Genomic DNA, 27,667 nt, shown 5'->3' with positions numbered 1-27,667 from the left:
AAAGAAAATAGACTGAGATAGAGGCATATGAGGCTTTTGCATGACTTATTATCCACTCTATCACACTCCATTACCTTCCTGAAACCCAGACTTAAGACTTGATAATTTATTTTTCGTTGTTCGTTAATGGTTTTCTCCGTGTCAATTTTTCTCCAAGCCAACTGAAAAGTACTAAAAAATAGGAGCCATACCTCCTGTGTATTACCAGGCTCCGTTTTGGCTTTTGGTTTCACAGCGCCACTACGATCAGCAACTAGTGATCATCCACTCCATGGGCAAATAAGAGGTATGTATGTAGAATTCGAAAGAATCCGTACGTTCACAATGTTCACGTTATTATTCCCGCTTCCCTTCATAATACTCTCCTTGCCAAATTTGAGTCTTCACAACCAAATGACAATGCAAGTTTTTTTTTTCCAAAATGAGGTAACTTGGTGTTTCAGAGTTGAAGTGAGTGCTTTGACATGAATTGGCTTGCATTCTAAATGAGAGATTTTCAGCATTTGATTCCTTAAATATTTAAATTGGGGGAGGAATAGAAAAGGACACTATATAGTCGGGTATTTAGAGGCCGTTTTCATCCTGAAAAGTCTCCAAGAATCATATTTCAGCAGATTTCCTGATTCCTTTTAGTTCACATTTTTTTCAGAATATTTAGATATAGTTTTTTATTTAACTGAATTTAAGAACATTCCAGAGAAAGTGCAGTTCTACCGTTTTACTAAACTCGGAAACAATATAAACACAACTATATAATGATAAGGAAAAACAGAAAATTGCTAGAAAGCATTGGTGGTTCAGTGGTAGAATTCTCGCCTGCCACGCGGGAGGCCCGGGTTCGATTCCCGGCCAATGCAGCATGTGTACTTTTCTGAAAAATTATTTTCGAATGAACTCACAAAGCGAGAAATGTTTGAAGTAACCATGATTCCGTGCAGTATCCGTGGATGGTTGAAAGCAGCCGGAGCTTTTGCAATTTCACGTTTAAAAATTATGTCATGGCCTGGCGTAGTGGCTCACACCTGTAAGTAATCCTAGCACTCTGGGAGACCGAGGCGGGAGCATGGCTCAAAGTCAAGAGTTCAAAACCAGCCTGAGCAAGAACGAGACCCCCACCCCCACCCCCACCCCTTCGTCTCTACTAAAAAAAAAAAAATAGAAAGAAATTAATTGGCCAACTAAAAATATATAGAAAAACTTAGCCGGGCATGGTGGCGCATGCATGTAGTCCCAGCTACTCAGGAGGCTGAGGCAGGAGGATTGCTTGAGCCCAGGAGTTTGAGGTTGCTGTGAGCTAGGCTGACGCCAGGGCACTCTAGCCTGGGCAACAGAGTGAGACTCTGACTCAAAAAAAAAAAAAAAAAATGCAATTAGCATGCGATTGGTTTTCCAATAACCTGAAACGTAATCCGGTCCGAGTTCCAGTGAACTCTCATATCACTTGATTTGAGTTTTTCGGGGTAAAATCTAAATCGTTATTATTTGGAGGTGGAATGTAGCTGCGTGCAGATTATCAGTGTGCTTTTCCCATTCTTCTAGGTAACAATTAAAAATATGATAGATCATTTTGAAATAGAGAGGTAAAAAATTATACCTTTGAATATGTAGTTGAAAGGCAGCCTTAAGGGTTAGCAGAGTGGCGCAGCGGAAGCATGCTGGGTCCATTGCCCAGAGGTGAGTGGATCGGACTCATCCTCTGCTATAAAAGCGTGTGCCTTTTGAATAAGGTTTCTTTCTCACTAACTCCTTATCAAAAGTGGTTGTGTAAGAATCCACAAGGTAACTTGTTAGAGATTCTTGTTTCCGGTGTCCAGTACCGTAAATCTCATTAATTACGTGTGAAGAGTTGGTCAATTCAGTCTACGCATTTGGAGACCACTACACCTCCTAGGGGTTGTCATGCACCCTCCCATTACGATCTTGTACGTCAGGTAAATGTTGCAATTTCCAATAACTCCTGCTACCAACTTGCAAATATTCAAAAGCATGATCTTTTTATCAGGCTGAGATGTACTTCAAAATCTTCGTCGGAACTTCAAAATCTTCGTCGGAATCAATAAATTCAAAGAAACATTTGAAACAGGAAAGTTACTATTCCTCATGGGAATAGATCCAGTTATTAAAGAAGGTGCGTAGTCGTGGCCGAGTGGTTAAGGCGATGGACTTGAAATCCATTGGGGTTTCCCCGCGCAGGTTCGAATCCTGCCGACTACGGCGGAACGTTTTGTTTGCAGGCACCTAAACTTGGCGTTTCATACCTGCGCAATCATACAAAGCAACATGGAATACGTTGTATCCCTCCACTATCATCTTTCTCCATAAAATTTGAAGAGGTTAGTTTTAGTCCTTTCGTTTAATAAGGTGTAGAGAAAAATATTTGAAAGTGTTATTTAGGAAAGCACCTGAAAACACTAGCAATTTCTGAGGTCGCTATAAAGATCCTGGAAAACTGCCCAGGCTATTATGCCTTTAAAACCTCTTGAATTGCTGTCTCCCTATCTGAAGTCCAGCTCATGTCTGACGTACAAAACCTCACCTGCCTTTAACTTTTGGAATCAATATCTCAAACAGAAATTTCCATTCTTCCTTACCTTCTGGATCCTCGTATCATCTCACTTTCTGAGGTGAAAATTGCAGAGAGGAAATACCAGATAGAGAATTTTAAAAAATGTTGCATGGATGTCCTAAGCCAGAGATTTATCAGTGTCCACACTTTCTCTATAAACCCGTAGACAGACAAACGCTCATGACCCAGGTTAAGAATTCAACAAATGCACGGTTCTGATTTTGCAAGGGAACACCTGTACTCAGGCTGTCCGTGGACAGGTTAGAACAATTCCAAGGAAAGGGGGTTCTACTAATACTTTCTGCCGGCTAGTGCAATGTTGTAGCTTTCTTGGAATCTGGGAACATGAACATTCCCATCAGACTCATTTGACCTGCTGCACTGGCGTTGTCAAAAATGTCCCAGGTAACTCTTTTGCTACCGGTCCCATGGTGTAATAGTTAGCATTCTGGACTTATAAGGCAACTAAAGTTTAAATCTCGTTGGGATCTGGCGTTCTTCACTGTCTTTTTACCTCCTCTTCTCTTAAATTACATTGTACTGGGAGGAGGGTAGACATCTGATTCCTTGCGCGCCTAAACACCCCATTAAAGTTCGTAACTGGATGCTTCACTGCAGAGCAGCATCCTGTACTCTTTCACCTTGAATTCCACATCTGTCCTCTCTTTCCCTTCCACTTTTGTTGGATGCCGGAATTGCCCCAGATTTAGATTATCGTCCGGATGCTTGAGGATAAATCTTTCACTTACCGGACCTCAGTTCTTTTTTTTTTGTTTTGTTTTTTTGAATACACAATGGGCTCATGTTCCGTCAGTTTCTAACACGAAGTTGGTCTTGGGAAGTGTGTAACATGTGTGAGCCTTTTGGATCCTCTGCTATCTGGGATGCAGCAGATATTAAAGCTGTAGTCCACAAATACTGAACACCGTAACAATATTTTCAATCAATATTTAAAGATTTTCCAAAAAGTGTACCTCAGCGATGGCCCCATGGTGTAATGGTTAGCACTCTGGACTTTGAATCCAGCGATCCGAGTTCAAATCTCGGTGGGACCTGTTTTGATTTCTGTGACCTGTGTTTCTTTCAAATCGCTAGTACATCCCAGTCTGTGGATCCTCTGCTTGGTATTTCCTCTCTTCAAATCCTCTCATGCTACTAATTCTAATTTCTGGTTTTTGAAAAGTATCTTGTCCTTGAAGAATCTTCACTTTTTCTCCTAATGCCTACTTTTGCCTGGGTCCCCCAAATCAGTCAGATCCTAAGTTGTTTGTGTGCTCAGAATGCTCAGCAGTTCATGTGTCAGAGGCCCCTCTGGTGAATCTTTTCTTCCTTGGAGCCCTCTCAAAATGTGTTGACCTAATGCAAAAATATGCATTAAGAATTGCAGAGGCAAGCTCCTCATGTAAGGATTCCATAGTATAATGGTTAGCACACTGGACTCAGAATCCAGGAATTTAAGTGAAAATCTCTTTGGGACTTTAGGAACATCTTGGTGATATTTCCTCTGTGGTTCTCCATTTAGCCTGTTCTTCTCCATTAGCCCATCTTTGAGGTTGTTGTGCAAAGGTACCATGGTATAAAGGTTAACCCTCTCGACTCTAAATACAAGAATCCCAGCTGTCAGTGGGATTCTAAATTCCTTCTGTTGACTCTCCACAGTTCAAATCATATCCTCTGTGATTTCAGAAACATGAAAAGAGCTTCATGAACTCCTCTGGCCTCTAAATGTTGTTCCAGGATAAGCACTGTAAACTTTGTTTCGCCTATTCAATACTAGTCATGGTAGTGTCTTACTGCCTCTGTATTAGTGTCCTGTTGCTGCTGTAGGTAACAATTACCACAAATTTAGTGGCTTAAGAAAATATGAAATTATTTCGTACAGTTTTGGACATCAAAAGTGTAAAACCAAAGTGTCAGAAGGGCTACATATCTTCTGGAGACTGCATAGGATTCATTTGCAATGTGGGCTTAACCAATATGCCGCTTGTTTCATCAATGCACATAAACTGAGAAGGCAATAGTTCAAATTTGTTGGTTGGATAAAAGTCTTGATTTTTTTAACCTAATTGTGAAAGTGACATCTATCACATTTTCTATATTCTATAGGCTAGGAGCAAGTCACTATGTCTAGCTCCCACTCAAAGGAAGGGGATAACACAAGAAGTGTGCCCACTACACTGTGTTTTAAATACCCTAGAGACCCCAAGGTAGAATGAGCTCTGACTCATGCTGGTCTACTGCTATGACTGATACTTGGCAGGTACCTTCTTTCCATAGTCAAGAAGAGCAATCCCTGGTAACTCGCATTGAGAAAATTATCTCATGGCCAAAACTTTTTTTTAGTTTTTCTTTGTATATCTTCCTTTATAATTATAAAAGCTAAAATAGTGAGACTTCTCTACAGAAAAAAAAAATTGTTAATAAATAAATAAATACATAATCTCTAGGAATAAATGCCCTGACATGGATATTTCTCAAAAGTTTCCCATGGATTCCAATATGCAGCATGGAGAACCACTGAGCTACTTTTTCCCTGACCACCCTGTTTAAGTTGTCTCTGCTCAAATGCATTTACCACCTTCTGACATACTATACATTTTGATTTTTAAGTTTTTTATTTCTATAATTAAGTTTTATTGCCTATTTCTATAATTAAGTTTCATCAGGGCAGGGAATTTTGTGTATAGTATATAAAACTGTACTTAGAACAGTGACTGGTACATATAAGATACTTAATAAATATTTGTCAAAAGATTGAATGAATGAATTATCAATGGACTCTTCAGGCCCAGGTTTGTTTATTATGGTTTATAATGCCTAATTCCTTGGCAGGTGTGGTGGCTCACGCTTGTAATCCTAGCACTCTGGGAGGCCAAGGCGGGCGGGCGGATTGCTCAAGGTCAGGAGTTCGAAACCAGCCTGAGCAAGAGAGAGACCCTGTCTCTACTATAAATAGAAAGAAATTAATTGGCCAACTATATATAGGAAAAAATTAGCCCGGCATGGTGGTGCATGCCTGTAGTCCCAGCTACTCAGGAGGCTGAGGCAGTAGGATTGCTTGAGCCCAGGAATTTGAGGTTGCTGTGAGCTAGGCTTATGACGGCACTCCACTCACTCTAGCCTGGGCAACAAAGCTAGACTATGTCTCAAAAAAAAAAAAAAATATATATATATATATATATATATATAATTCCTAATCCCAACACTACCAACACCAAGTAATTTTTCTTTTTTTTTTTTTCAGACAGAGTCTCACTCTGTTGCCTAGGCTAGAGTGCCATGGCATCAGCCTAGCTCACAGCAGCCTCAAACTCCTGGGCTCAAGTGATCCTCCTACCTCAGGCTCTTGAGTAGCTGGAATTATAGGTGCATGCCACCACGCCCAGCTAATTTTTCTATTTTTAGTAGAGATGGGATATCATTCTTGCTCAGGCTGGTCTCAACCTCCTGACCTCAAGTGATCCTCCTGCCTCGGCCTCTCAGAATATTAGGACTGCAGGCGTGAACCACTGCAGTAGGCAGATTAAAAGTCTTTTTTTTTTTCTTTCCAGAAACATTTTAGAATTTGTCATTCACTTAAGCTTTAAAACACTGAAACTTTGTATATTTTACCTGTTTTCACTTGGTATGTTTTGAAACTGATTTGATACTTAATATGTTTGATATTTATTAAATCATCTCCTGATACCTCCTTAAAGTATGCAATTTCAATCTTGATCATATTACAAATTTGATCTTTATTTTTCTTTCATCCTTATTTTCTTATTTATTGTATGTTACATCATGTCATAATACACACACACATAATTATTTTTTGTAATTATGTTGTATATAGGTGAGAAAGAGAAAAGCTGTCCCTGGCATCCAGGAACTGGTCTGACCCTATCCACTAGGCCTGGGTGTTGTCAGGAATGGGCCTGGTGCTCACAGCTAGGCCATGGGGTTCTTCTATTGAATATAAACAATCTCACAGACAGAACATTAGCATCAGACTGATCTTTCTGATTGTGATGAAATGATACAGAAACAACCAAACAAAAAACACATCAACAACAAAACATTTCATAATCTTGTCTAAGCACTGATAATAAAACAAGGTCACTATGTAAACCACAAAAATACCAAACATCCACTTCTACTAACTAATACGAAGCACCACTGCTTTTATAGTTTTAGCGTCATTCTCTTCTTACCTCCCTCTAGATAAAATTTATTAAGCTACCTAATTACACAATTATGCCCTCCCTTCCTGACATCATCCAACCCAGAACAAAGCCCGGCTTCCTTTTTCACCCTCCCTGAAATCAACAAAAAAAGAGGTGTTTATAAACACCTCTTAGCTGAGATTCTCCAAGGTTTCTCATGATATGTGTTCTTCCAAGTTGTAGCAGCAACAAACCCATTTTATCCAACTCTAGGTGTATTCCTGGTTGTCTTTGGCTAGAGGGCATAGAAATAGGCAATAATAATAAAAAATGACAATACTAAATTATCATTTTTTGGTAATATTTCTTTGTATGAAATAAGCAAGAGAAAACAAGAACCCCTGTGATGGCTCTACAATTCTTCAACATACAGTTCAAAATCTTTGGTCTGACATTCAGAACCAATCGCAATATTTGAGCTTAACTCACTACTCCTACTTTTTCACCAAACACCTGCTTGGGCTTCCAGAAGAGGTTGATAATTATTATTTCTCAGAGGCATTATGGTAATTATATGGCAGGCATCCTCCTGAGAATCCTACAGAGGAGTGTCTAGGTATGCAACAATAATTACAACTGGTTTAATGATGCTGTTCATAGTGTTCATATACATGGCCAAATAGAAAAAAACAAAATCCAATTTGCTTTCAAAAGCAAAAGCAGTCACTAACTCCATTCTCTTTTGTTAATTTGTCCCATTTTTTCCCCCGTAGGAAGTGTACTTTGTCATCTTCATTCAGCTCCATCCCTCCCCTCTCCAGTCTCCCTTTTAGATTTTATTTTTTAAAAAATCGAAGTAAGAGGGCCATTTACAGAAAGTAGAGACATCAGTTTCATCAGTGAAAAAACTAAAACAATAGAATTATGAACGAAACTCTGTTGAGTAAATAAATATACTTTTCATGCACTTCCTTCATGTGTGTGACGAGGTGGCCGAGTGGTTAAGGCGATGGACTGCTAATCCATTGTGCTCTGCACGCGTGGGTTCGAATCCCACCCTCGTCGCTTGGTGTTTCATCTCTCTGCTTCTCCGTAGTAGTGAGGTTTTAGCTCACTACAAGTCAGATTTCCTACCAGCAGCAAATGCTTGGCGGCGTGGTACCATCGGAAAAAACATAAAGCCCTAGCCCTGCTTGGGCGAACAGTTCACTCTGTCAGCAATTCTCCTTTTATAGAGGTTGGGTGGGAAGTTACGAGATTTAAACTCTCAAAGCGGTAAGCATATCAGGCGGAGGTGTGCTCACAGCTGTTCCAGGTTGTCCAAACACGGTTGTAGTTGAAAACTGATTCCCCACCTTCGATTTGTGCTTCTCTCTGCCCCAAGCAGACGCTGGCCTCTCTCCTTCCAGATGGTGGTCCAGTGGCTGTAAATTACTCGCAACTGGCTGGGTTTCTCAAAAGACTGGTGTCTTTTTCCCTCTCTCAGGCAAGTTAAATCGGAATCTTTGGAGGCAGGGTCCAGTGGCTGGTGTTGCACCGGCCTTAAATTGGGTCTCCCGGATTGAGAACCACTGCGGGTACCCTTCACTCACTGCCCTCACCCACTCCTAAGACGCGGTTTCCTTATTTTGGCAGTTTTTATCTAATCCTCTTTGACTTTTAAGTCCCACGCACGTTTCCAGGTCCAGGGCTTTCTCTCAACATCTCATTATCACCTCCTCTACCAAACCCTACCTTTATCTGTCCACTGATCCCTGCCTTTCAGGAGGAGAGATTGTCCATATGCTCTACGTCTGCCCATACTGTTCCTTCTACTGGGAGGGTCTCTGCTTCCTTCTGGCAAAGTCTTTTTACAAGATCCAGATCAAATGTACTCTCCTGCCATTTACGTGAATCTGAAAACAGAAACCATCATTGTTCTCTTTATATTTTAGTTGAATTAATTTTTTTTTTTTTTGAGACAGAGTCTCACTCTGTTGCAGGGGCTAGAGTGAGTGCCGTGGCGTCAGCCTAGCTCACAGCAACCTCAAACTCCTGGGCTCAAGCAATCCCACTGCCTCAGCCTCCCGAGTACCTGGGATTACAGGCACGCGCCACCATGTCCGGCTAATTTTTTCTATATATTTTAGTTGACCAATTATAATTTCTTTCTATTTTTAGTAGAGACAGGGGTCTCGCTCTTGCTCAGGCTGGTTTCCAACTCCTGACCTTGAGCGATGGGGGGGAGGCCTTGGCCTCCCACAGTGCTAGGATTACAGGCGTGAGCCACCGGGCCCTGGCCTAGTTGAATTAATTTAAATTCAAGATCTTCTCCAGCTATTCCAGACTATTTATTTCTACCTTCCTTGATCATCTTCTGTCACTTGTATCTTATTTTTAGAACATCATCCCATAAAATCTCACCAGTCACCTGTTTTTACTTTATAGTAAACCATAGCAAGGTACTGTCTACATAGAGTAGAATAACAAAATTTTCAGGGATCATAAGATGATCCCTCCGAAAAATTTCTTTCCATTTATCACCTGTCTCTTTTACAGATGAGGGGAAAAAAGTAGAGAGCAGATAAACGGATTCTTTAAGAACCCACCATTCCTTATTAAGTATCCAACCTTAAAGTTTGTGGGAACCAAGTTGTTTTAGATCAAGTGGCTAAGTTAGAGCAGCTGCATATTTTGTTGTTTTAATGAGTGGGGAAAATTCTGCCAAGCCAGAATTCAGCTTCGAGAAGGTACTGTACTTGTGTTCTTTGCTTATTTATGTATTGCACACATATGTTGGATCCAGGAACCCAATAAGCAGTGTTTTTCTAAACTTTAAAGAGCTCCTTTATTAGTTGGGTTGGAAATGAACGCACTGTAAAACATCCTGCCAGAGAAAATAAGCATAGGATGGGGAGGGGCACTTGGGAGCCTGGGCATGGGATTTGGGGCTCTTCACGCTACAGTTATCAATTCATGGATTATTTCAGTAGTTGCTTTCACCTGGTGGTTTCTGGGCCATAAGTAGGTGGTCTTGGTTGAAGACTTTCTGGGCTGGCAAGTGTGTCCTGGAAACACCATTATAGTTGAGTTATCTGTGGATTGGTTATGGTGTCTGTACATGGTCATTGATTATGTTGAGAGATAATGCTCCTTGGCCAGTCCACTGGCATTGTCCTGGTAAAGGATCTCTTCTACACCCTATTTGCCTATATGAGGTTCTGAACCAAAGGTGTATAAGAAAGACAGAAGGCAAGTGCTACCGCATGGTCAAGGTTTTATCTGTGAACTACTTGCTTATTGTAATAATTAACCCTTTCAGTTGAGATCCTGAACATGTTGATGCTAGGTAAAATTTTTGTACTTGTAATATTTCTTTATGTAAAGTGTAGTGTTTCCTCTCACATACTTATTACACAAACTGTAAAATATGCAGGAAAATAAAAATAATAAAGTTAAATAATTTTAGAGGAAATCATTGTTAACATTTTCCTTCATTTCCTTTCAGTATTTAAAATCTAGTCCAGGCACAGTGGCTCATGCCTGCCATTCCAGCACGTTGGGAGGCTGAAGCAGGAGGATCACTTGAGCCCAGGAATTTGAGACCAGCCTGGGCAAATGAGCAAGACTCTGTCTCTACAAAAACAATTTAAAAATGAATTAGCCAGGCATGGTGGCATGGGCCTGTAGTTTCACCTACTCAGGAGGCTGAGGCAGGAGGATTGCTTGAGTTTATGAGTTGGAGGTTGTGGTGAGCCATGATCTGGCCACTGCACTCCAGCCTGAGCAACAAAGTGAGACCCTGTCTCTTAAAAAACAAATAAACAACTGTATGTATTATCATTCCAAAAGTATTGTCATAGCATACAACAGTGTTTATTCTGCTTTTCTCATTCATAGTGTATCTGGAATATTTTCAGGTCATTTAAATATTTTCTAAAATTATGATTTTAATGTTGGCACAATATTTTGTTATATGAATATATCAGAATTTAATACTTCTATATTATTAAACATTTTGATTGTTTCCAGGACTTTTTTCCTATTATAAAGTTGCATTAAATTCTGAGGAGATGTTTTATATAAAATTAGAATTACTGAGTCAAAAGTTGAAACATGTTTAAGGCTATTGACACATATTTTTTTCCAAAAAGTTTGTGCCACTTTACACATTCATCTGTAGTTATGAGGGACTCTGTCTCCTGGAACTTTGCTCATCTGATAGGCAAGAGAAGGTCTCTTTTTAATTTGGATTACTTTGGTTATCAGTGAGTTTCACATGTCCTTATGTGCTTCTTTTATTTATGTATTTTAATTTCAGCATATTATGGGGGTACAAATGTTTAGGTTACATATATTGCCTTTGCCCCAGCCGAGTCAGAGCTTCAAGTATGTCCATTCCCCAGACGGTGCACACTGCACCCATTAGGTGTGAATTTACCCATCTCCTTCTTCCCCCTCCCATTTGCCTGACACCCAATGAATGTTATTACTATATGTGCACTTAAGTGTTGAACAGTTAAAACCAATTTGATAGTGAGTACATTTGGTGATTGTTTTTCCATTCTTATGATACTTCACTTAGTAGAATGGGCTCCAGCTCTAACCAGGATAATACAGGAAGTGCTAGATCATCATTGTTTTCTGTGGCTGAGTAGATCTTATATGTTTCTTAACCACTTTCATTTTCTATCTCCTTGTTTCCTTTGCCCATTTTTATATTGAGGACTTAGTGAGGTTTTCACAAAGTTTGTCTTGCTTTTTAAATGTGATCAGCTCCTTAAAATGTAGATATTAACTTCATTATATTTGTGAAAATTACTTTTCCCTGTTTTCTCTGGTTACCAGTCTTGAGAGGGTTTATTCATTCATTTACTCAACAAACACATAATGTATTAAGGGCTACACCTGTTAAGCACCTACTGTGTGCCTCAGAGGATGATGACACTGAAGAAGCCTTGGTCTATGTGGTGGCCAGCATATAGGCCGAGGGCCTTTCCCCTGGCCCCCACCTAGAAAAGCTCACCCTGCTTCTTCCTTCCCCAGAAGCCTGTCTTTTCTCCCCAGGGATTCCACCTTTCCCTGGGTCTTGGGGTCACAGGTAGTTTCTTCCCAGGGCTGACAGGGGAAGCCAGAAGGCCTTTGAACAGCAGGGAATGTTGTTGGGAGTGATAGGGTCTACCTGAGAGTATTCATGGTAGGCTGCAAATACTTCCTGTTCCTTAGTAACATCTAATAACCTGGCTTGGGCCTGGGCCTGGGGCTGAGGCGAGAGACCTGTTTAGGTTTGGATTTTCCTTCTGAATCTTGGCTTCTGGCCCTGCTTGTGGGTGTGATTCACTACAGGGCTTTGCTCCACCTTCTGCCCCTCCCCGAGGCCCTTGTGCACAGAGCTGGAGGTGGAACAGACTGGGCAGGGGTGTGGCCTCTGAGGAGTGGCTGCTAGACTCTGCTAGGCCACGTGGTCCCTGCAAATCCCTCATCTAGTTCAATCTTTAGAAAGTAGAATGAGCTTTCTGCCCCAGACGGAATGTTCTGTATAATGAATGATTCAAAGGCAAAGGCATCTGTGGCTCTCCCGTGCTTTTAGCCATTGGAAAATGGAGGTTATTTGGGGCCACAGAGTCAGGATTTCTGAACAGTTGAGATTATTTTAGTCTTGTGGTATATGGCTACTCCATGGAGAAAAAATTTCCTCTATGACTCCCAAAGCAAAAAAGTGGAGTTTATGGGACTTAAAATATGCAAAAATATTGCATATTATTTATACTGAGGGATTTTTTTTTCTTTTTTGAGACAGAGTCTCACTCTGTTGCCCAGGCTAAAGTGCTGTGGCATCAGCCTAGCTCATAGCAACCTCAAATTCCTGGGCTCAAGCGATCCTCTTGCCTCCGCCTCCCAAGTAGCTGAGACTACAGGCATGCGCCACCATGCCTGACTAATTTTTTCTATATATATTTTTAGTTGTCCAGCTAATTTCTTTCTATTTTTTAGTAGAGACGGAGGTCTTGCTCTCACTCAGAGCTGGTCTCAAACTCCTGAGCTCAAATGATCCACCCGCCTCAGCCTCCCAGAGTGCTAGGATTACAGGCATGAGCCACCTCAACTGGTCTGTACTGGTTTAACATTTTAATTTTAAAATTAAACTTGCTCAGGGTTTCTTCCATATTGATGCTCACCCACACCCACCATTTACAGACTCTAGGTACTTGGGGTATCTGCCTAGACAGTTGTCAAGGAAACTGCACCTGGAAGGCAGTTTAACCATGAGCCAACATCTACAAGATCGTCTTTCTTGCCATCCTGCATAACCTCTATGACAATTTTCCCTTCCTCACACTGTTCTGGCACTTTCTTTGATTGTTATAATATGATATCAGGGCACTGTTCATAGTATGTCCCTATTTGAGTGGGGAAAAAAAAAAGAGAATACATTTCTTGGGGTTTCTCGGGAGTATAGAGAAGTCCAGGGCCATTACTATTTTTGAGGGTCCCATATATTAAGAAGAAACATGGAATAGAAATACAAACATTTTTGATTATTAACAATATTTACATTTAATAGATGAATCAACATAAAAACATGATGCAATAAAATCCTATTATGGAGAAGATATTTATAGAATATATAATATTTTGTAGAGTGCTTGGTCTCATGATGGGATATAAATTTAAAGTTGTGTTTTGGATGGCTCTTTCAAGCCTGTTAGTTAATCTCTGTGACTTCATGAACCTCATTTGATGATAATGTCAGCAGTCTACACATAAGGCATCTCCTTAATTTTCTTAAATCCCAGACACTGGGAGCAAAGGCCCTCCTGGCTCATTTGTAATATGTCTTGGCTTTTCTGGATTAGCAAATTAGCAGTTACTGGAGCACAGAAAGGAGGAAAGAGAACGGGCAATGTTTGATAGCCAAGGCATTAAAATAAACAGACAATTCTCACATGCTTTTTTAGCACAAGATTATCTAAGCACGAATTAAGAAGATTAATAGAAGACTGCGATCACAAGAAAGCAATTGACATTTTGTAGTGCTTATTTGCTGCTTGGGATGCTTTGGGACTATTGCACAGGAGCCTTGGTCCACACAATAGGGACTGCAGCAACCTCCATTGAATGCAGAGTCCAGCTTTGTCCCTATGTTTACATAGTCTTCATATACTATAGAATGTTTAGGAGTCTTTTATACATAGTTTTTTTTAACCTAGCCATAGATAACATCTGGCGAATAGTAGGAGCTCAATAACAATATGTTCTCATATATACATTTTTAAAAAAATTCTGCAACCATCTTTAATGTAGGGATTATTTAACAAGAGGATTCTTCTATTCCACAAAAATCTGGATATGGATATATTGCTCTCTTTCCCTCTTCCTGGAGGCAGAAATGTCAGCTGAAAGCTATTGCAATATTCAGACATGATTATGGCTAAATCAACAAAGATAATGCTGACAGAATTACTGAGACATGGTGGAATTCTAAATATATTTTGAAGGATTTGCTGATTAGATTGGAGGTGTGAGAGAAATAGAAAAGTCATGTATATCTCCAGGATATTTTCTGCTGTAACAACAAAATTTGCATTTACTGACATGGGGGTGACTTCAGGAGTAACATAGGAGGTAAATAGGAAGTGATCAGAGTGCAGTCACTTTTCCCTTCAAATCCTTTTCCGTCACACGACCTCACCTCCATACTCTATCACACTGAATTATTTATATTATAGTTCCTTAGGAACCCATAGCTATCATGTCTACTTGTATTTCTTTCTTTTTCCTAGAATGCTCTTCTTGGCTGTCTGGCATTTTGACTCAAAACCTGCCACCATTGTAGAATTAGACAATTGCTAAAGCAAAGTTAATGTAGCAATCAATTGTAGTTTTATTTATCTCTGTAGATAAGTATCATCATGATGGTCTTTAGTAAAATACTGGTTCACATTCTGGGTAAGAGAAAAAGAAAAACAAAAGGGCTAGCAGAGGATGGTTTCGATCCATCGACCTCTGGGTTATGGGCCCAGCACGCTTCCGCTGCGCCACTCTGCTCTCTTGTGGCTAGCGCTTTCTATTAATCTCCTTAATTCGTGCTTAGATAATCTTGTGCTAAAAAAGCCTATGAGAATCTGTCTATTTATTTTAATGCCCTGGCTATCAAATATTGCTAGTACTCTTTCGAATAAGGCTGCTTGCTACCAGAATCAAAAGAAAACTAGGAATAGAGAAGTAAACATTATCACACTGGTAGATAACGGGGTGCAGATGTGAGGGGTGGCTAGCTATTTAAATGAGAATTACACATTTAATAAACAGGGAAGGAAGAAACAAGCTGGTAATGCAACGTGGGCCTCCGCCAGGCGGGCGAGAATTCTATTTCCGAATCATTAACCAAACTTGTTTTTGTCTTCGTAGAGAAACGCTATTAGTCAGATTTTCCTCGGCTTGGTGATTGAGAGAGTGAAGTCTTGCATTTCTCAAACTCTCCGCAGGGGGTTTCCGTTCGCAAGAGCTTCACAGCGAGGAGCAGAAATGCAGAACGCACTGCAAACGTAGGGACAAAGCTGGGCTCCGCTTCAGTGGCGGTTGCTGCAGTCCCTATTGTGTGGACCAAGGCTCCTGTGCAATAGTCCCAAAGCATCCCAAGCAGCAAATAAGCACTACAAAATGTCAATTCTTTCAGTCTGATATCGTTGTTAAAACCTCTCCAAAATTCCTATTTGGATGCGAAGGACTTGCCAGACAAGCCTACGCGCAGAAGGCGCTTTGCGTGCGCAGAATTCAGTCGTTGGTGACGTCACTTCGGGCTCGGTTGTGAGAGGTGGGGCCAACTGATAGGGTGAAAGTTCCCGTATGCGCACCTTCAGTTTTCAATTAGGTCCGCAATCCGTGCATATAAGGGCATTGTCTCTGTTCAACACACGCTTTTCTGAAAAGTGGTTTCAGGAGAGTATTCGTGATGTCTGGACGAGGCAAAGGCGGTAAGGGGCTAGGTAAAGGGGGTGCTAAGCGTCATCGTAAGGTGCTGCGAGACAACATCCAGGGAATTACCAAGCCTGCTATTCGGCGTCTTGCTCGGCGCGGTGGTGTTAAGCGTATTTCTGGCCTTATTTATGAAGAGACTCGCGGGGTTCTCAAGGTTTTCCTGGAGAATGTGATCCGTGACGCCGTCACTTATACGGAGCATGCAAAGCGGAAGACGGTGACTGCCATGGACGTGGTGTATGCTCTCAAGCGTCAGGGGCGCACTCTCTACGGCTTCGGCGGCTGAAGTCTCCGCTTACGCAACCCAAGTACTTCGTTTATCAAAGGCCCTTTTCAGGGCCGCCCTCATTTTTCTGAGAAAGAGCTAACATCTTGCTTTATGTTCTAGGTTGCTGTTTGTGAGACTAGTTCTTGAACGTGTGTCTAACTTGCAAGAACAATATTTTGCAGTGTTTCATTTATTTGTGGTTTGGGTGTAAAAATGCCTTACGCTTTTTTTTTTTTTTTATGTCTTCTTGTAATTTGTGTGATTAACACTCAAAAGGGGCAAAATGGAGACGCTAGACTGGGACTGTTTCAAGTCCCCGAGAAGTGTTCGCAAGGTTCTTGGGTATTTGCGGAGAAGGTGAACTGGAGAGCCTGAGTTAGCGCGCTCAAAATGGCGGGCAGGGGGAGGGACAAAGAAAGCCCGCGCTTGGGCTACGGGCCGGAAACGGGTGACTACCGGAGCGGAAAGGAGTGCCTCCCGGAAGGAGCACGGCCCTTAAAACTGGCGGCGTGTGCATTGCTTTCTGCGGATGATTAAAGGCCTATGAGAAGCACTCGGGAATAGCTTGCCAGTGTTGTTTGGTGTAGATACTAATGTATTTTTACTTTATTACCAAAACATTAAAAATGTAGAATAAGACATGCCAGCTAAACTTGTTAGCAGGTAAAGATGATAGCGAAAAGTGTCCTTGCAGGCATCGGGACATTTCACCCCACATTAAGTATGCACTGCTAAAAACTCCCATATAGTATCGCACACCTAACTAAAACTGAATTTCTTAAGATTATACTCAATCGACATTTTAAAGAAATCCCACTTATGCCCTAAATGTTTTGGAGATAAGGTTTGTTTAATGAAAGATCTAGTCATGACTGGTTCTGTCTCAATTCTCTGAATTGAAAATAGTCTCCTTCTTCCTCCTCTCCTACCCATTTTTGGACACTGATTTGCTGGAGGCCAGAACTATAGAATATTCTTTGGATTGGTTTGTTTCCTAATAAGATCATTTTACTTTTCTATACTATGCCCTGTAAAGTAGATGCGATTTCTATAGACCTAATTGAAATCAGGTTAATATACTTGTCAGGAACAATTTATAGATATGTACATACTTTTGTACCACATCATAGATAGGTACATGATGTCTGGGTTATGTAAAGATGATAGAACAATTGATGGTTTACAATGATAATCCCATTGTAAAATCAGTTTTTTCTTTCTTGTGTGCAGCAAGTAATCTGTAGGGTGATAATTTGAATTCAGGAAAATCAGTGAAGTTACTTTGCATTTGCCTTTTTTTAATGATGTGGACTTGTACATAATATGAAAACAATCAGATGTTACTGGAAGTAAGACATTGGTTTGAGGAGAAAAACTAATATGAGGATGTTAATTTAACAACAAAAAAATTGAGCACGTAAAGTATGTTCCAGTCACTGTTTTCTGCTGTGGGAATTATAACAATGAACAATACTGAACAATATTTTTATATTCATGGAGTTTACATTTATTGGGCATGTGTGTATAAACAAAAGTAAAATATAGTGTGTCAGGTAGTACTGAGTGCCATGAAAATCACTAAAGCAGGAAAAAGCACAACATGTGGAGGAAGAGGTGATATTTTTAAATGATGTGATCATGGAAAGCTGTAATGATAAAGTGATGGTTGGAGAAAAATGACATTAAGAAAATGAGGGAGTATTCCAAATAGAAGACCAAGTAGGAAAGCCTGGAGATAGCAAGGAGGTATTGTGGCTGGGCAAAGAGACACGGGGGTGGGGAGGAAAAGGGATAAGGTCTGAGAGGCATTTGGAGGCATTAGTTCCTATATGGCCTTGTCGGCCAATGTAACAACTTTGGCCTTTATTCTGAGTGACGTGGGAGCTACTGTAGGGGTTTTAGCAAAGGACTAACAGGATCTGATTTGTATTTTTAAATGAGCTATCAGATTGCTTGATAGAGAATAGACTGAGGGGGCCAGGATAGGAGCAGGGAGACCAGTTAGGAGGCTACTATAATAATGCAGGTGAGAGATGACAATGGCTGGGACCAGTGTGTTTGTGGTGGAGGCTGAGAAAACTGGTTGGTTCTGTGTGTGTGTGTGTGTATATATATATATATATATATTTTTTTTTTTTTTTGAGACAGTCTCACTCTGTTGCCTGGTTTAGAGTGCCGTGGCATCAGCCTAGCTCAAAGCAACCTCAAACTCCTGGGCTCAGGGTGATCCTCCTGCCTCAGCCTCCTGAATATCCGTGACTACAGGCATACACCACCATGCCTGGCTAATGTTTTCTATTTTCTAGTAGAGACAGGGTCTCTTGCTCAGGCTGGTCTGGAACTCCTGAGCTCAAAGGATCCACCTGTCTCAGCCTTACAGAGTGCTAGGATTACAGACATGAGCCACCACACTCGCTGGTTCTGCATATATTTTGAAGGGAGGATTGATAGTTCTTTTCAGAGCTAGTGAATGTAGGAGATGAAATAAATAGACGACTTATGGATAATTCCATGGATTTTAGCCAAATGAACTGGAATGGAGGTGCCAGTTGCTAAAATGGGGAAGAAAGAGGAACAAATTTTGGAGAGAATTCCAGACTTAGCTTTGGACATACAGAGTTTTAGATGCCTGCTGCAAATCTAAGAGGAAGATAGAAAATAAACATTTGGATATATGAGTCTAGAATTTATGGAAGAGGTCTGGCTGGAAACATATTTGAGAGTCCTCAGAGTATAACTGCCATGAGAGTAAAAACACCACAAGATGAAATAACATCCCTTAGGAAAAAGGGATGATAATGAAGAGAAGCAGTTCAATGGCTGAGCCCTAGGTCAGAGAAATAAGGTGTTTGCTGTGTATAGATGACATGTGCATTCCTAACTTATAGTTTCACAAGTGCTTTCTCCAGTAATTCTTCCTGTGTTCTGTAGTTCTCAGAACAAACAGAATAAATATTATCCCTATTTTGCTGATGTGGAAAAATGCTCTCAGTAATAAGAGTATACGATAAAACTGAAATTCTCATTCAAATAATCTATTAAAATTAGAGCCATGGGAAAATCATTTTGGGTACCCAGTGATAGATATTCACACCCTTTCTCCAAAGTGCACCTACTTTCCCCATGTAGTTTGCATGCGATTCCAGGAGTTCTCAGGCCTCCTGTGGCCTCTCAAGCCTATCTGTGGAACTTAGAACAAGATCCCTATATTCTACACTGCCTTTTCTCTTCCTTTAGCTTGGCTGCTTCTCATCGCTCTGAGAAGATGGACCTGGAGAATGAAAATCTCTGTCTGATTCTGTTGAACTGATGTTTCCTTGTTTTCTGTGGAGGAACTGTGTATATGTTGATGATTTGGAAATTAAATCACCAGCCCACAGATTCCTCTTAAACTTCAGACTCAGAGACTCTGCTACCTACTTGACATCTTTACTTGAAAGTACAATTCATACCCACTTCCAACTTAAACAGGCCTCAATCAGAATTTCTCACATTATGACTACAAAAATAAATTCTCTCACCGTCTTGCAATTGGTGAATGGCATTTCTACCCTTTCATTTGGAGTCACTTTTATTTTTCTACATCGAATCCATCAGCGCTACCTTGAAAAGACAGACTGCAGTCATTTCTTATTTTCTCATTCTCACTGCTATGGCTGTGGTCAAGCCACTGCCATCTCTTGCCTTTATTACTGTAGCACCCTCATCACTACAGCAGCCTGATGGATTGCAATAAAGGGCAGATCATATCAGGTCACTCCCATGCATAAAAACATCTATTGGCCTTCATTTCGCTCAAAGGAAAATCTGAAGTCCTTTCAGTGGCTACAAGGCCCCACTCCTTGCTCCTTGTTCACTCTTTGGCCTCAAATCTCACTATTCTTCCTTTCTTTCCTAGCCCAGCTTCACCAGCCACTCAAACTTGCTTGAAGGATGTATCTCTCTCAGGGACTATGTATTGACAGTTCCCTTTGCTTGGGCCACTCAGCTTGCAGATCTCTGTGGGTATAGCTTTCTCACTACCTTCTGGTTTGTATTCAAATATCCTTTTGGTGAAGCTATGACACTGTTAGCATTGCACCCTGTCAGCACCTCCCTGCTTTATTTTCCCCTGCAGCCTATTTGGAGAGATAAAACATGCCCCCATGAAAGTGAAGCAGGAATGGAATACTATATAGGATGTCACAAAAAGTATAATTCATGTTGAAAATGATAGTTGATGCTTGGCCAAGTAGCTTGGTGCCAGATTTTGGAGCCCTGTTAGGCCAATGACAGAAATATTCACTTTAGACAACAGAGAATCATGCAAAATTCCCCATCCTCTCATTGATTTTGATTTCTCTCAACCTTTACAAAACTAGTTCTTGTACTGAGCATATTACATTTTAATTATGTGTTTAATTTATCTGAACAAGTGCCTAGATGAATATGGATAAAATGAATAAACATAAATGAATTTATAATTGATAAAATGAAATACTTCAGTGTACATGTGAAGTATTTCCTTTTCCTGGTAGAATATTTCAAGAAAAATCTTTTAAAAAATAAGTCTTGTATATTAGCAGCAATTTTTATATAGTACCCTACTTGTCTTTTCTGTGCACCTACAGACTTCTGAGGTATAAGGGATAATTCTCTTTCTTATAACCACATTTCTAATATAAGCTACATTTAAAAGCTTATGGAGGTGTTCTGTCTTTTTATGAAAGATGAAGTGATTTTTTGACTAATATATGTTATTGTTTATTCACTTTTAGACTTATAATTCTAAGTATTATAAAAGAATATATTAACTTCATATACAAGTTACAAGGTTAATATTATGACCATGGTCTAACCCAATGGCCAACCAGATATGACAAATATTTCCAATAACCACTTTGATATAATCTCTCTTCCTCCTGCTACTCCTCCCAGAGGTAACCATGGCTCTGAATTATGCCATTTCCTTGCCTTAAAATACCTTGTGTTTTCCTGGCCCTTATAGTCACATTGCCCTATTTTGCTTCACTTTCCCATTTGATCCTCTTTGATGTTACTAGGGCAGTATTTTATAAACAAGAACATATGCTTTGTGTCACATGAATTATTAGGCAGTTCACAAATAATTCTTAGTCTATTTTTCCCTTTATGCTAGGAAACCTTTCTCTTGCCTTATTTTTCAATTTTTTACTAAGTAATTGTATCTTAAAATCATCCTATGCATTTTTTGTATACCAAACCTAGCTAGCATAATCCCTGGTATATAGTACTCAATAGTTGAATTACTTTTATTTTTCTTAACATAGTACAGGGTGACTTGGAGAGAAAAGGGCTTGAGGGAGAACTTAACCTATTTCTTAAGCACACCACTGGGAATTTTGGAGAGAGCCAAATAAAGTAATTTTCAGAGGAGTTGATCTTTTCACCAAAAAGAATGTATCAGCACTGTTAACCTTTTGGTCTTGAGCCTCTAGCCATTTCTTTTTTTTTTTTTCCTTTTCCTGGGATTATATTATGAATATAATATAATAATTAATATAGAATATAATGATATGTAAATGAGAATACACTATTTAGCTATTTGCTTTCCTCCCATACTATCCCATGAACATATTTTATGTTTATTTTTTCTATCACTTTTTAAAATAGCTGCATAGTATTTCATTATGGATAAAACCTATTTTAAGCCAAACTCATACTCTTCAACATTTATATTTCCAGCTTTTAGCTAAAATAAATAGAAATATGGGCAATATTAAAATAAATTTAGAAATTAGAATCAATAGAACTTCTAAGCTAATAGGATAGGAACTAGATTTCAAATTTGGATGAGTAAGTGGAGCTGGAGGCAGTATAATGAGGCCAGTCTTGGTCCTGCTGAGTGTGAGACACCTGTGGAATATTTAATTCATGTAGTGTTTAGAAGCTTAATCATCATACTTGTTACTAAATTATATCTCCCTCCCTCTCTCCCTAAATTCATATGATGAAGTCTTAATACCTAGTACCTACAAATGTGACTGTATTTGGAGACAGGCTCTTTAAGGATATAAAATGGGGTTATTAGGGTGAGTCCTAATCCAATGTTATTGATTTCCTTATAAGAAAAGGGGATTAGGACACAGACACAGAGAGGAAAGGCTATGTGATGATAGAGTGAGAAGACAGCCAAGGAGAGAGGCCACAGAAGAAATCAACCCTGGTCACAGGGTTGATCTTGGACTTCTAGCCTCCAGAATTTTGAGAAAATTAATTTGTTTAAGCCACCCATTCTGTGGTACTTTAAGGCAGCCCTAGCACACTAATACACTTTTCAAATATTTTCATTCTGCAATTATTTTTCTCTGGGATTTTTTTAATGTTATGTCTGCTGCTCTGCCTTTGAAAGACACACACACTAATGAATGTTGTAAGGGAGAAATTTATCTTTTCCTCCTGCCCATCTTTGGTTCATTGGCTGGAGCTTCTGTAACAAAAGCCAGATTAACAACAGAAGAGTATACTTATTTAATAGGTTTTATATGATATTGGAGCCTTCATAAGGAAATAAAGACCCAAAGAAGGAGTGAAATTTGAGTGTTTTTACACTAGGTTTGATGGAGAATTGTGCATAAATATATAACAGGACAAAAAGAAGAGTATGAGCTATGGGTAGCAAGGAGAAACCTAGCAAGGCCTATTTCTTCAGTTTCCTCTCAGACTTTGCAAGTCTCATATGAGGATCTTATGACTTGCTTCAGGGAAGAAGCATGGGGGAATATGTCAGAGAGACCTTGCACATGCTGTTTCTCAAATTCTTCTCTTTAAAATGTTCAATATGTGGGGGGGGGGAGCAGGGGAAATATTTGTAACCCTAACAATATTTGTACCCCCAAAATATGATGAAATAAAAGGAAGAAAATAAATAAATAAAAATATTCAATATGTCAAGATGTCATATTTTGGGTTAGTGTGTTCTGAACTCCATCTATATCTATATCTATATGTATACACTGCTGAGAGTAGATGAGAGACTGACTTTTTTCCTGGTCCTTTTCAGAAATGATTTACTATAGGAATGACAAATATTAATATAAAAATAGCAGCTATTAGAATCAGAGCCTAAAGATGATGCTACCTCTACTTTTGGGATGTGATAGGGTTCCTCAGCTTTTCAGGCACAGGAATTTACACTAATTGGTGGCCTTTAGAGTGACCAGTATCTCAGGGATAGAATGGTATCAGGCTAGCTTGGCTCTCATCAGTCAGCCAGCTTCCTCCAATTAAAGAACATACTTACCCAGTTGCAGAAGTTCATCTAACAAATGGTTCTGGTTTGGAGATACATGAGGGAAACCTAATAAATAAGTGAAGGAAAAATGAATGTAGGAAGGTTAGCAAAGGAAGCCGGAAACATGGGAAGAAAAAAAAAATTACTAAGCAATTCTTATGTGAGTTTCTAGGTTTCCTTTTTTAAAACTCAACATGTTGGACCATTAAGTGAGGGAGCCCTAGTTCTAGTGAGGGCATGAAAATGTCCCTGGAAAATATGACACATGTTGCTTGAATTGGCAGAGACAGGGAAGTATATCACAGGCACTAGGATTTCCTCAAAACACAAGAGTAAACAGATGGTTCTAAATAGAGGATGGGACTAGTACACTGCCAGATAAGGAAGGCCAATTAGTATCAAATACTAGTAGGGTTGGAGGCCTACTACCTTATTTAAGGCCACAGGATTCTGGGCTTCCAATGGACCAGGACCAAGGATATCTCCTCTATGGCTTCAACCAGAGGCTTTAGCCACTGCTAACATTTTTGGAAACATCCTTTGTGTAGGCATCATCCTGCTGTATTTAGTTATGTTCTTTCATTGGTCATTCCAGCAATGTCATGTGGTAGTTACTAATTATTATTACCATGTATAAGTAAGGGAATACACATAGAGGAATTACATAATTTGGCCACACTCAGGATTGGAATAGGTAATCAGGACTGGATCATGTTCTGAGGCATTTATTTCCCCACTTTTTATTTTTATTTATTTATGTTTTCAACAGGGTCTCATTCTGTCCCCCAGGGCTACAGTGAAGTGGTTTCGTCATAGCTCACTGCAACCTCCAACTCCTGGGCTCAAGCAATCCTCCTGCCTCAGCCTCCCAGGTAGCTGGGACTACAGGCAGGTGCCACCATGGCCTGGCCCAGATTTACACCTAAACCATGCTTGAGTATTTCTTTTCATGAATACATTATTTTAAAATGTATTTAAAATCAGCTTTAGAGAGCAAGAAATGAATGCCTAATTGTATATGGGGTTTACAAAAATTTCCTCACAATCCCCATTACAAAATTGGGTCAGTTATTTAAAGCTCACAGTACTATGCTATGTAGGCATTTGCAGATAAAGACATATTTTATAAGTAGAAAATGAGATTTTGGAGGTCAGTTTACATTGCTAATGCCCAGGGTTTTCTTTTCCAATGCACTGCTCAGAAAAGTTAAACTTGCTACCAGTTGATCTTTAGGGCCCAAAAGTCATAATTTTTTTTTCTTTCTTTTGTAAAGAAACTTTTGCTGATGTAAGGAGTTTGCTGCACAATTTTTACTTTTCTCTTATTCCAAATGAGCCTAAATTCCTCTACTCTTATGATTGCAACTAGCCTCCTGCTTTGGACAAATAGTATAGAAGTAGTACTTAGAATTATATAGATGGGGTTCAGATCTCAGTTTTATTTATTTCTGTGTGAGGGGTTAGTTAACCTTAATTCCTTTGGTCATTGACATGTAAAGCAGGAGATTCCATTTCACAGGTGATTGTAGGATAAAATCAATGTCATAGGTGCATGGTAAGGTCTGTCACACAAATGTTAATTCCTTGTAACCTTCCTTCCTCTCTTAAAATGCGATTTCAGGGAATGAAATAACTGTGGGCAAGGTCTGTCTAGGACACAGAGGAGGAAGTGTAGGGAGAACTCAGGAGTCCTTGGAGCCTAAAAGAGGCTAACAGATAGAAGCAGATCCCTGTCACCTCACCAGCCAGGAATCATGGTTGTTGAATTACTTAGCACTAAAATTTGCACTTCTTTCCTCCCTTCTTATGCTAATCTTGTTGCCTGTTCTTTACCTCTTAAACCACACTACGTTAAGCCAGGTAGAAAACTAGTGGATGATAGAACAGAGTTCCTGATTTTGCCAAGAGGTAATAAATAGCTACATGAAATAATCCAAGAATGACAAACTCAGTGAACAAATTTATAGAGATGTTAGTGGACTTGCAACGACGGTAGTATGAGAAACTGATACAGAGACCTGTGGTTAAGGAATGCAACCAGCAGAGGTGATACTGCTATATCAGTGAGCACTAGCCATTCACAAGCTAACAGCAAATTACAAAACGAAGTATAGTTTCATTTCCTCAATTCTTATTCTACTCTTAACTTCTGTTTAGATTTAGGACCACCCAAAACTCCAGATTTCCACCCAGTTACTCCCGATCAAGGGCAATAGGATTGATAAAATGAAAGTAAAATTGAAAACAAACCTCAAACTTCTCCTCTCCAGGTGTGGGGTAAGGGTGTTGTGGTTTTTGTTAGGAAACAATCTACAAAACTGTGCACTTTTCCTTATACGCATTTACTCCTTGGTAGTCCTTAAAATCTATAGAATAAGAAATATGCCTCAGTATTTTTAAACCTTTAGTCCATAGTGAATTAATTCATTAAATCCAAACCTTTAATCCATAGTGTTGCCTTATTCACTCTCCTTTGCAAACCTAGAGATGACAGATCTTTAAAAGACAGTATGAATGGCTCTTAGAAGACCCTTGGTGTCACTGGCATTTTTACTGACAGCCCTGGTGTCTTCTGACATCGCGCGCGTGGCCAGCTCTCCCGGCAGCAGCAGCAGGCGCACCGCCGTCTGGATCTCCCTGGAGGTGATGTGATGGTCGAGCGCTTGTTGTAATCCGCCAGGGGAGAAGACTCGCCGGCGATGCGCTCTTAGATGTCGTTGACCAACGAGTTCATGATGCCCATGGCCTTCGAGGAGATGCCGGTGTCCGGGTGGACCAGCTTCAGCACTTTCTACACGTACATGGAGTAGCTCTCCTTGGGGCTGCGCCTGCGCTTATTGCCATCCTTCTGCACTTTGGTCACCGGCTTCTTGGAGCCTTTCCTCCAGGCAGGAGCGGACTTAGCCAGCTCAAGCATTTAGAAGCTCCACTGCAAAATACGGCAGAACGCAAATGCCTTTAATGTTTGTTTGGTATGTATGCAAATTAGGATTTCTGGGTTACAGCTTCTGATTGGCTTTTAGTATCTGAATACCTGATAGGCTACTTCTGAATTCCTAAGTCTGATTGGCTCTTTCCCAAACCCCAACCTTAAATGGCTAGAGCGTTGAACTAAAATGACTTTAAATAAATTAGAAACGATTTTTTTTTTGGATTCTTTTTCTAACACCTGTTTTTCCATTGGTTGAAACTGGTGTTCGGGCAATACCACAGGTATTTTACCAAACTGCCCCCCAAAATTAGTCAAGCTGCTTGCGCTTTACTAGTGTCAATTTCTTACCGTTTTCTATGCATTTCAGTACGTCGCTATGTCTAGACATGGAGAGAAGGGAGGAAAGGCTCGCGCCAAGCCTAAAACTCGCTCATCTCGCGCTGGTCTCCAGTTCCCAGTCTGCCGAGTGCACCGCCTGCTTTGAAAGGGCAACTACTTCGAGCGGGCGGGGGCCGTCGCGCCGGTTTACTGAGCGGCTGTGTTGGAGTACTTGACTGCTGAGGTTGTAGAGCTGACGGACAACGCTGCCCGCGACAAGAAGACCCGCATTGTTCCCCGACATCTGCTGCTGGCCATCCGTAAAGACGAAGAACTTAAACTGTTGAGAAAAGTCACCATCGCCCAGGGTGGCTTCCTGCCCATCACCCAGGCTGTGCTACTGCCAAAGAACCCCGAGAATCACCACAAAGCCAAGAGCAAAGGAAATAATCAATTGAAACATCAGTAGGTGTCACTACCATGTCCCCCGTCCCCCGCATAGGCTCTTTTTAGAGCCATCCACATTTTCACATCAAAAAGCTTGTAGTTGATTCAAAAATTATGGTTTTTCTTACCCTCTATCAACCTTAGAAAAGTTATACCCCCATAATCCTTCAGGATAGTCACTATACAAGTGACTAAATTGACTGCAATTTAAATGTCCTGTGACACCACTGTGCTTGAATGTAGTCCAGGCAAACAGGACACATAAGAGAACATGTTTAATATTGCGAGTAAGGGCCTTAATATAGTTAGGAGGAAGCAAGTTCCGTAACGTTTACAAACCTTGTAATTTTTAGATGGACAGGGCCACTCCAGTGCTCCTCAAGTTACCCTGCATAAGAGGCTAGCCAGAGCTGTAGCCTCGGATGTCAACAATAGGACCCAGTGAGAACAACTAAACGATCAAATTTTGGGGAAATAAAAAGTCAACTCCGAAGCGAACCGAAACATCATTTGAGACAACATAATGTAAGTCAATTAACATTTGTTCCTCATTGTTGTGTGTCTGTCACCTACGGGTTAGGCACTTACCTGTGATTTCTCACGTATTCCACCTAGGAACTCTGCCATGTAGGTCAATGGGTTGGTTCACTGGAGCTAAGAAGTGGCAGTCGGGTGACTCTAAAAAACAAAACACACGTTAAGTCTGTTTTCAAAGCGTGGTCCTCGGAGTATCTAGCCCCACCTCACATCTACCAGATCACAATTAGCATCTTCCCAG

General features: G+C 40.3%; 1 protein-coding gene, 5 non-coding genes and 2 pseudogenes across 6 annotated transcripts; 6 read left to right on the top strand and 2 right to left on the bottom strand.

Annotated features, from left to right (window-relative positions):
- Window positions 1–786: 786 nt before the first annotated feature.
- Window positions 787–857, top strand: TRNAG-GCC (transfer RNA glycine (anticodon GCC)). The gene has a single exon. It is a non-coding gene; the product is annotated as a tRNA-Gly (tRNA).
- A 1,275-nt stretch (window positions 858–2,132) lies between these two features.
- Window positions 2,133–2,214, top strand: TRNAS-UGA (transfer RNA serine (anticodon UGA)). The gene has a single exon. It is a non-coding gene; the product is annotated as a tRNA-Ser (tRNA).
- Window positions 2,215–3,549: 1,335 nt separating this feature from the next.
- Window positions 3,550–3,621, top strand: TRNAQ-UUG (transfer RNA glutamine (anticodon UUG)). The gene has a single exon. It is a non-coding gene; the product is annotated as a tRNA-Gln (tRNA).
- A 4,073-nt stretch (window positions 3,622–7,694) lies between these two features.
- On the top strand, window positions 7,695–7,776 carry TRNAS-GCU (transfer RNA serine (anticodon GCU)). The gene has a single exon. It is a non-coding gene; the product is annotated as a tRNA-Ser (tRNA).
- Window positions 7,777–14,667: 6,891 nt separating this feature from the next.
- TRNAM-CAU (transfer RNA methionine (anticodon CAU)) lies at window positions 14,668–14,739 on the bottom strand. Its single transcript has one exon. It is a non-coding gene; the product is annotated as a tRNA-Met (tRNA).
- Window positions 14,740–15,575: 836 nt separating this feature from the next.
- Window positions 15,576–15,997, top strand: LOC105858306 (histone H4). The gene has a single exon (XM_076010521.1). The coding sequence runs from the start codon at window positions 15,647–15,649 to the stop codon at window positions 15,956–15,958; it is 312 nt and encodes a 103-aa protein (XP_075866636.1). The 5' UTR covers window positions 15,576–15,646; the 3' UTR covers window positions 15,959–15,997.
- Window positions 15,998–18,106: 2,109 nt separating this feature from the next.
- LOC142876333 (histone H2B type 1-L-like) lies at window positions 18,107–26,550 on the bottom strand (annotated as a pseudogene).
- Window positions 26,501–26,911, top strand: LOC105858290 (histone H2A type 1-H-like; annotated as a pseudogene).
- Window positions 26,912–27,667: the final 756 nt, after the last annotated feature.

This window comes from Microcebus murinus, chromosome 15 (assembly GCF_040939455.1).
Source record: "Microcebus murinus isolate Inina chromosome 15, M.murinus_Inina_mat1.0, whole genome shotgun sequence".
Lineage (NCBI taxonomy): Eukaryota > Metazoa > Chordata > Mammalia > Primates > Cheirogaleidae > Microcebus > Microcebus murinus.
This window is presented reverse-complemented; position numbering and strand designations above follow the sequence as displayed.

Excerpts from the sequence above, each read along its gene's own strand:
- LOC105858306 (XM_076010521.1), top strand. The coding sequence starts at position 15,647 with ATGTCTGGACGAGGCAAAGGCGGTAAGGGGCTAGGTAAAGGGGGTGCT.